This window comes from Guillardia theta (assembly GCF_000315625.1).
Source record: "Guillardia theta CCMP2712 unplaced genomic scaffold GUITHscaffold_98, whole genome shotgun sequence".
Classification (NCBI taxonomy): domain Eukaryota; class Cryptophyceae; order Pyrenomonadales; family Geminigeraceae; genus Guillardia; species Guillardia theta.
Window position 1 is genome coordinate 16,475 of NW_005434576.1, and position 8,488 is coordinate 24,962.

Below are 8,488 nucleotides of genomic sequence, written 5' to 3' on the forward strand. Positions count from 1 at the left end.
CCCTCCTCCTCTCAACTCCTCCTCCTCTCACTCCTCCTCCTCCTCCTCTCACTCCTCCTCTCACTCCTCCTCCTTCTCTGATTTCCTTGCAGTCATGTTTCCAATCAATACTTCCCAAGAAGGAAGTGATCATTTTGTAGCTTTTGACCGTCAAATTCATTATGTATGATCAATCAAATCAAGTCCTTTTCTCGCTGCTCCTTCCTCTCCTTGTCCTCCTGCATGGTATCCTCCTTTCTTCCGCCTTCCGCTCTCGCCCCCTTCTTCCCTCCTCCTCCCTCCCTCTCCCTCCCTCCCTCTCCTCCCCCCTCCCTCTCCTCCCTTCCTCTCCCTCCACCCCGTCCCGTCAATCTACATCTCCCGCAATTTCCGTCCCCTTCCCTTCCCTCCCAATAGGGCCGGAGGGCATGGCACAGGAGGCGGCGATGAAGCTAAGGGAGCGACTGCTGCAGGGAGCAGACGATGAAGCTCTCGTCCTCCTCGATCGCCTCCTAGCCAGCATCTCCCTCCCGCCTCCTCCTCTGCCGCCTCCTCCTCTGCAGCGGGAAGACCAAGCATCCAAGGCTGCCAGCAGCACACGCAACGCCTGCACCCAGGTGGATCAGGCGGAGCTGGAGGAGGCGACAGCAGCTCTTCGCTCTCCTCGCGCCATGAGCTACTCCAGCGTCGACACCATCAGCTCCTTGGGGATGTGGCACATGCATGAGCCGCACCTGGAGCACAGAGAAAGACGAGGAGCGGGAGGAGCGGGAGGAGCGGGAGGAGCGGGAGGAGGAGCGGGAGGAGGAGCAGTAGTGGGAGAGGTAGTGGGAGGAGGGAGGACGGAGCAGAGCCCTCTGGAGAAGGAGGTGCAGAACCTAATGGAGGGAGCGAGGATGGTGGGGTCGCTAATCTCCAACCTCTTCGACCCTTCCAAGCTGGACAGCAGCGACCACCCGATCAAGCAGATCACCAAGAACGTGATCAGAACGCCAAGGATACACCTTCCCTTCTCCCTCCCAGCCCAGAACGAGGCAGAGGAGGAGGAGAAGAGCCAGCCCAGCATGTCGAGAGGAGGGAAAGATGCGGCGGAGAGGGTGAGGGAGCTGGTGCGGAGGGGGTATGGGGATCAGGAGATTCTAGCTCGCTGCTCTAACATGGCAGACATGAAAAACATCTCCATCTTCAGGATAAAGGCGATCCGCAGGAGCATGAGCGAGGAAGGCTCTATCTCCCCGAGGAGGGAGCCGTCAGCGGGAGGCGTGAGGATGAGCAAGCAGCTGACGGACAAGATCGCCAAGTTGCTGCACGAGGGCAGGACGAACGCGCAGGTGCTGCGGCACTACACTCTGCTCAAGGAGGTTGACAGAGGGCTGAGGATCGAGCAAATAGAAGAGGTGAGGAGCTCCCTGAGTTGCAGGAAGAGGTGATGGGAACAAAAGAGAAGAGAAGAGAAGAGAAGAGAAGAGAACAAATTAGCGATCGTTGCTGCCAACGGCACTTGCACATGAGCTGCTGAAGCAAAGAAAACGGGAGCCCTCGATCATATCGATAAATAAGATAAGAAAAGTAAAGCAACACAATGCATGCGAGTAAGTGAAAGTAAATCAGTAGATCAAAATAAGATACATTCTCCTCCTCCTCGTCCTCCTCCTCGTCCTCCTCCTCGTCCTCGTCCTCGTCCTCCTCGTCCTCGTCCTCCTCCTCCTCCTCCTCCTCCTCCTCCTCTATGGCCTCCTCCTCCTCCTCCTCCTCCTCCTCCTCTATGGCTTTGAATTCAGTTCACTTCTTACTTCATTCGGCTGACCCGACGCATTCAGCAGCTATCACATTCCCTCTTGATTTTGATCAGTTGTTCTCTCCTCCATGAATCATCTTCTTAATCTAGTTATCCTGCTCCCTCCCTCAGCCTCCCCTCTCCTCTCCTCTTTCCTCTACCCCCCTTTCACTACATACCTCCCCTCTTCTCTTCTCTTTCCTCTACCCCCCTTTCACTACATACCTCCCCTCTCCTCTTCTCTTTCCTCTACCCCCCTTTCAATACATACCGTCCTCCCACAGAAAATCCTTCTTCATGATTATGAATAACCTAAAGCCATCCCGCACTCCCTCTTACGCGTCATTCCTCTCCAACTCCTCCTGACCCTTCTTCTCCTCCTCCTCTCCTCCTCCCCTCTCCTCCTCTTTTGTCCTCCCCTCCCCTCCCCTACGCTCTCCTCTCCTCTCGTCTCCTCTCCTCTTCCTCTCCTCTCTACTCTCCTCCCCTCCTCCCCTCCCTTCCCCTCCCCTACGCTCCTCTCGTCTCCTCTCGTCTCCTCTCGTCTCCTCTCGTCTCCTCTCGTCTCCTCTCCTCTCCTCTCCTCTCCTCTCCTCTAATTGGCGTACCGAACACGCCTAGTATTTTGACTTAACCTTTAATCGACAAAAGGACTCCCGAAGGAGTCCTGGACCAGCATGACAGGGGTCATTGATAGGTTTCAATCACCCATCCAATGGGGCTGTATGAGGGTCTTAAAAAAGAAAAAAAAAATTCTTCCCGCCTCCGACGGAAAGTTTGTGGCACTGCTCGTTTCATCTTCCCGCCATTACAGAGTTTGCGGTCCGACAATACACTGAAACGATGGTAATGAAAAAAATGTAGCGACTACCTGCTATCTAACATGGTTTCGCCAGACTAACATACTATAACATGCCGAGGAAGAGAAAACGAATTACAGATGATTCAGACAACGGTCAAGAAATAAGTTATTCAAAACCATTCACGAGAGTCGTCAAATGTGGGTTATACTCGAGACTCAAGGTAGAGAACAGATCGATTTTAGACGTGATCGACAGATGGGTATTACATATCAGTCAGATCACATCAAGAGGCAGTATGATATTCAACTGTTTTCTGATATGGGGCAGGGATACAGGGAATTTACGATATGTAGTAGATGAAATCAAGAGAGCCAAATCGACCTTTTTCTGGAATGTTTTTACACTTGGAATGGAACAACATAGCCGTACAGATAACAAGTATCCAACTCTACAACGTTTCTGGTCAGAGAAAAGACATCTTTTCGTTGATTTATGTAGAATTCGAGGAGACTCGCAAGCTATTGTATTCGCTGCAAATCAATATGGAACGAATTTCTACCAAGACCTGAAAGCAAATTTTACAAACCGATTGGAAAAGTTCATTGCCGAATTCTGCAAAGGAGAGTTACATATTAACCATCAGCAAGAAATCGAAGACGTGAAGAATGTATTGTTTCAAAGGAAAGATTACGAGTTGAAGACAGAAGTGTTTAACAGGAATAATTCACAACAGATAGGAACCTTCATCGACCATATGAAACAACTAATTGGATTATCGGGGGACGAAGATCTTTTTAGTTTCAAATATGACAAATTTGATCATAGGTTGCAGAAAAATCTGTTTGAGATAATCGAGACACACATGTTCATGTTGAAGTTCTTCGAAGATCGTGGATTTTCGACTGTTCGAATCTGTTCAGAGATCAGAGAGAGGAGATTACAAGTATCACGACAGACGGTGTATCGGTTTGTTTTCGATTCACGTTGATTATCAAAACAATCGATGGACTCGAACAGGAACCTTCATTGCGCACTACCAAATGGCTTGCCGATAGAAAAAGGGCTGAACGGAAATCGGCGAAGAAGATATCAATATCATACAAAGTATTACATGAAAATTCAGAATACCAAAGAGAGATCGAAGAATGTAAAAATTGCCCAAGGGTAATTGCGATCGACCCTGGGAGGAGCGTCATTATATCGGCCGTCGAACAATTCAGAGATGATCAACAAATAATCAGAAAAAGATTTCAGTTTTCGAGAAAACAATATTATCACGAGTCACATCTGAATCGCAATAAAAAGAAAAGAAAGACGTGGGATCAAGATATTCAATCGACATTGCACTATCTCAAGGGGTTCTCGAGTAAGTCTGGCGGCAGTCTATCAAGATTCGAAGACTATCTTCTTGCAGTTACAAGTCATTGGGAGGAGTTAACTTCGCATTATTCAAAGCGAAAATACGCCAGGATGAAATTCGACATCTACATTTCGAAACGAAAGTCAGTCGACAGGTTTATCCGTACAATGAAAGGAAAGGGAGAAATAGAACCTGTTATCGCATATGGAAATGCAAGGTTCCCGTCTACAGGACGTCGAGGAGAAAGGCCTGTACCGGTCAGGTGGATAAGAAGAAGATTCGAGAATCACTACAGAGTCGTAGATGTTGACGAATACCGTACTACCAAGTGCTGTAACGATTGTGGTTCTGAGCTCGATGTGCTTCGACGGATTGAAAATACAGGGAAAGAACCAGACGAGACCTGTAGGTTGAAAACAAGGAAAAGTGAAGTACGAGGATTGAAATTTTGCAGATCATCGAGGTAATGTCAAGTTTTGTATACTCCTGTAATTCACCTTTTCATCTAACTGTTATCGTGACAGCTGTAAAGGAAAGCCGATCAAATCCAGGGACTTGAATGCTGCACTGAATATACTCACTTGTTTCAATGTGTTTCCTGAAAGACCGAATCACCTACGTCGCCCCTGAGGTGAATTCAATGATTGTTGTCGCCCCCTCCCTACCCAGACTGCGTCCCTCGGGACTCGATGCCTAATTCCCTGCCTGCCTGCCTGCCCGGTGCCTGCCTCCATTATGATCCGATGTTTACGACATGTGATCATTGAAGTGACTGACTGGCATCATTTGGTAGGATTCATGTAAGGCTCCAACAACATCCGAAGACAATTTGGCAAAAAAAAACAACTGCCGTTGTATGACGGAGAGTCGCGGCTCTCAATCATACGACGGCAGTTCTGTGCGAAAACTTAGTTCGTCGCTCAGAAGGGTATTCACATATTCCGTCACATCATGAGGGAGAGTACCCGTGGTAGATAGATTCGTGGCGTTTATCTATTAAACCACTCCGAATATCACAGTATCACCCCCCTAAATACCCTCAAAAGTACCCCTACTTCCACTCAAGTTTCCCCCAAAAAAACGTTGACCACTTACAGCGGAGGAGCGAAGGAGAAGGAACCAAGGAGGACAGCGAAGGAGCACAGGGAGAACGAACACGATGCGGCTGCAGCATCGGCAGCCCATCGAAGGCATGTTGGCTGAAGGGTGTCTGTAACAGTAGGAGCAAGGAGCAAGGAGCAAGGTCATGTCGTTCATCCATAGGTCCCTCGGTCCTTCAGAGATTTCCATGTCTTCTCTTCGATCCGGAGCAGAACAATCTCACATGCTCGCGAGCAATGTCGGATATCAGATGCTCTCGGAGAGGCGCTCCAGTCCTCCGCAGAACAACATGGGCTCGGTCGGAATCGTCTTCAGGCAGATCAACGGGGAGAACATAGTGATCGATGTCATTAAAGGAAGTTCAGCGGCAGAGTCGAAGGCGATAGTGATAGGAGACATCATCGAGGTTGTCAACGGACAGTCGGCTCATGGGGTTCCATACCAGGAGGTGATGGAGATGGTGGTCGGCCCTCTTGGTACGACAGTCAATCTCGTGGTGAGAACTACGATGAACGGAGCAACTGCGTTGAAGGACGTGGCTTTGGTTCGCAAGCAAGCGTTGAGCCTCGACCAAGGAACTGCGGTGAATGGGAGGTAACCTCATCGTCGCTATCTCTTCCTCCTTCCCTTCCCCAATCCACAAGGCTGAACCTGACTGACTTATCACCAGCCCGTTGCCCAAGTTGAACTTGGAACGGATCGGAAGGGGACAGCAATCCCTCCAGGTCGACATAACGTCCAACAAAGACTCGGAGATGGAGGGGTTGGAGCAGCTGCTGTCAGCTGCTCGCCGGCGGATCAAAGATCTTGAGCACGAGATCGCCCAGAGGAACCTTGAAGCCCGCCTCTGGCCCACCACCCCGCGAACGCCCAAGAATGTCCAGCTAGCCAGGGGGTTTGAGCTGGAGTCCAGCAGGGATGCGTCCTGCTATCAGCGGTGGCCTTGCCTGGAGCCTCTAGCGCGGGCCAAGGAGATGCTAGACCAGCTGGCAGTGCAGGAGAGCCGATACAGCAATCTAGAGAGGGAGGAAACAGCAACTGACGTCTCGTATGACCACTACTCCATGGCAGAGAACGAAACCTTCCAGAGCGTCCGGACAGCTCTAGACTCCGCGTTCAAGAACATCTTTGAGCAGCTAGAGGTAAGGTGGAGGGCGACGAGGGGAGGGGGGGGGGGAGGCGCTCAGGTGCGAGCAGGGGTTCAAGTTCAAGTCAGAGTCTGTCGGAAACGATGAGGTAGAAGGGAGTGGAAGTAGAGCCGAGCTCCTGACCTGCTCCATAGGCAAGGGGGCAGGGGAATTCTCCTGACGGGCAGACGGCAGCTCTCAAGAACGAGCTGAGGTAGACGAGGAACTTCCCAGCTCTTCCTGACCACTACCTGCAGCTGGATGAAGGTAGAGATCAATCATCTTCAGAGCGCACTTGTGGAGGTGAGAGGCGTGGGGAGAGGAGACGAGCCTGATGGAAGTTCAGTCTCGAGCCCTCAACGAGGAGCTGAACAAGGCGCTGACGAAGGTGAGGACAGAGAGGAAGTTGAGAGAAGAGTAACAAGAGCACCTTCAAGGTCCTCGACAAAGTGTACGATAACTTGGACGCGGACGGTGGAAGGAAGAGAGCTGTTGATGCTGAGATTCTGCGGAGCCGGTTCGAGATGGAGGCCAAGGACAAGGAGGTACAGAGCATGCTTCAGGGCATGCGGGAGAAGGAGGAGCTCATCGAGAAGCTGCACGGTGACCTCCGGGCCAACAACCTAGCGATCAACGAGTACAGCATCCACTTGAGTGAGGTGGGGAAGGAGCTGGCGCTGACGAAGGCGGAGAATGCTGAGCAGCGGAAGCTGATTGAGATGCTCAAGAAAGAGCATGCACATGCAGTCAGCCAGCGGCAGGACGGGAAGGCGGAAAGGGTGAAGGAATTGGAGCTGGCGCTCCAGAAGGCACACGACCAGCTTGGCAAGTGCAGCGGGGAGCTGAGAAACGTGAGCGAGGAGCTCAGAAGCCTCAAGTCGGAGCACGCGAGGGCGGCCGGAGAGCTAACGCACAGCAAGGAGAGCTACAAGCAGGCGTGCGAGGAGCAGGACAGGATGCAGCAGCGGCACGTGGAGGAGTGCAAGATGAGGAGACTGGCAGAGGAGCGAGCAGTCTATGCTGAGTCGCGCCTGGCAGAGACGACGACGCAGGTGACGGGACTGCAGCAGGCGATTGCAGAGCTGAAGCGGGAGGTGGCGGACCTGGTGCAAGAGAAGGAGGGGCTCACAAGAATCGTCCTCGAAGGAACTCAGCCTGCTCCGCATCGCTCTCCCGTCGCAGGACTCGACGAGTTCGGCCGGTCCCCCTACGGCACTCCCAGTCGCCAGGCCTTCTCCCAACGCCTTGCCAGCTCAAACTCCTACATGCCCTCCGCCACCCCCAACAGAACCCCCAGCAGGACCCCAGGTACCTCCCCTCCTCTCCCCTCACGGTCCCGCCTCTTATTCGATCCTCAGCTCTCCTCACTGCGCGGAGCACGAGCAGCGCAACTGGGGAAGTGACGGCGAGGTTCCCTAACGGCCTTCTCTCCCGCCCCGGCACCAAGTCCAGCTCGACCCTACTTGGCCTCTCCGTTGCTCTCACCTCCTCCCTATCTTCGCTCGCTAACCCCTCAGCAGGACTTTCACGCCCCTCCTCCCGGGGTCGTTCGCCCGTCCTCCATGGTGGGCGCCAGTTGGAAGAGGGAGGGAAGGGGAGATGGGGAATCGAAGGAGGATGGGGGAGGGGAGAGGGAGTAGGAGGGGGGAAGGAAAGAGAAGTGAAGGTGGGGAAGGGGGGGGGAGCTGACAACGAGCAGGAGGTGAGGGAGTCGGTCTTCGACAGCTTGAGGGACGGAAGGCGAGGAACCCCGTCAGCTGGGCCAACACCTCTAGCTGGTGAGATGCGCCTGTTGATGAGCTGGGAAACACCGAGCTGAAAGCCGTCGAGGTCTTCCGCGATACCCCCAGGCTCCCATCACATCCGACGACATCTCCAGGGCCCTCCTGCAACTTGACAACAAGGTCTTCCTCCTCCATTGCTACCTCGTCCTCCCTCTCCCCTTTCTCGTCCGCTTCCTGGCCGTTGCTCCTGCCTGTTCCTGCATCCCTCGTCCCCCCTATCTGATCCTCCTCCTCCTCATTATCGTCATCGTCGTCGTCGTCGTCGTCATCATCATCATCATCATCGTCACTCTAGAAAACAGCTTTTTCATGGTCGGCATGTCTGATTTTCTACATCAGAGAACTCTGGGAGGATCCAGCATGGCAAACCAGTGGGGCAGAGGTATGGTCCTCCCTCCCTCTAGCAGCTCCTCCTCCTCCTCCTCCCTCCTCTCTCTTCCTCCCTCCCTCCTCCCTCCTCCCTCCTCCCTCCTCCCTCCTCCCTCCTCCTCTTGACGTTCCCTTTTATCTTCACACTCTCTTTCTGGCTACTTGTCCTCCTGACTTGCTTTTCCTTG

The 8,488-nt window shown here is 52.7% G+C and overlaps 1 protein-coding gene across 1 annotated transcript in view; it reads left to right on the forward strand.

The window, feature by feature from the left end:
- GUITHDRAFT_145143 (hypothetical protein) overlaps nt 1–1,490 on the forward strand; it is a gene marked incomplete at both ends in the record, with an annotated part of 6,407 nt that extends 4,917 nt beyond the window's left edge. Inside the window, 2 exons of the mRNA XM_005824103.1 lie at nt 397–1,376; nt 1,422–1,490. Of these exons, the coding sequence (XP_005824160.1) occupies nt 397–1,376; nt 1,422–1,490 (1,049 nt within the window). The remainder of the gene's footprint in view (nt 1–396; nt 1,377–1,421) is intronic.
- Nucleotides 1,491–8,488: the final 6,998 nt, after the last annotated feature.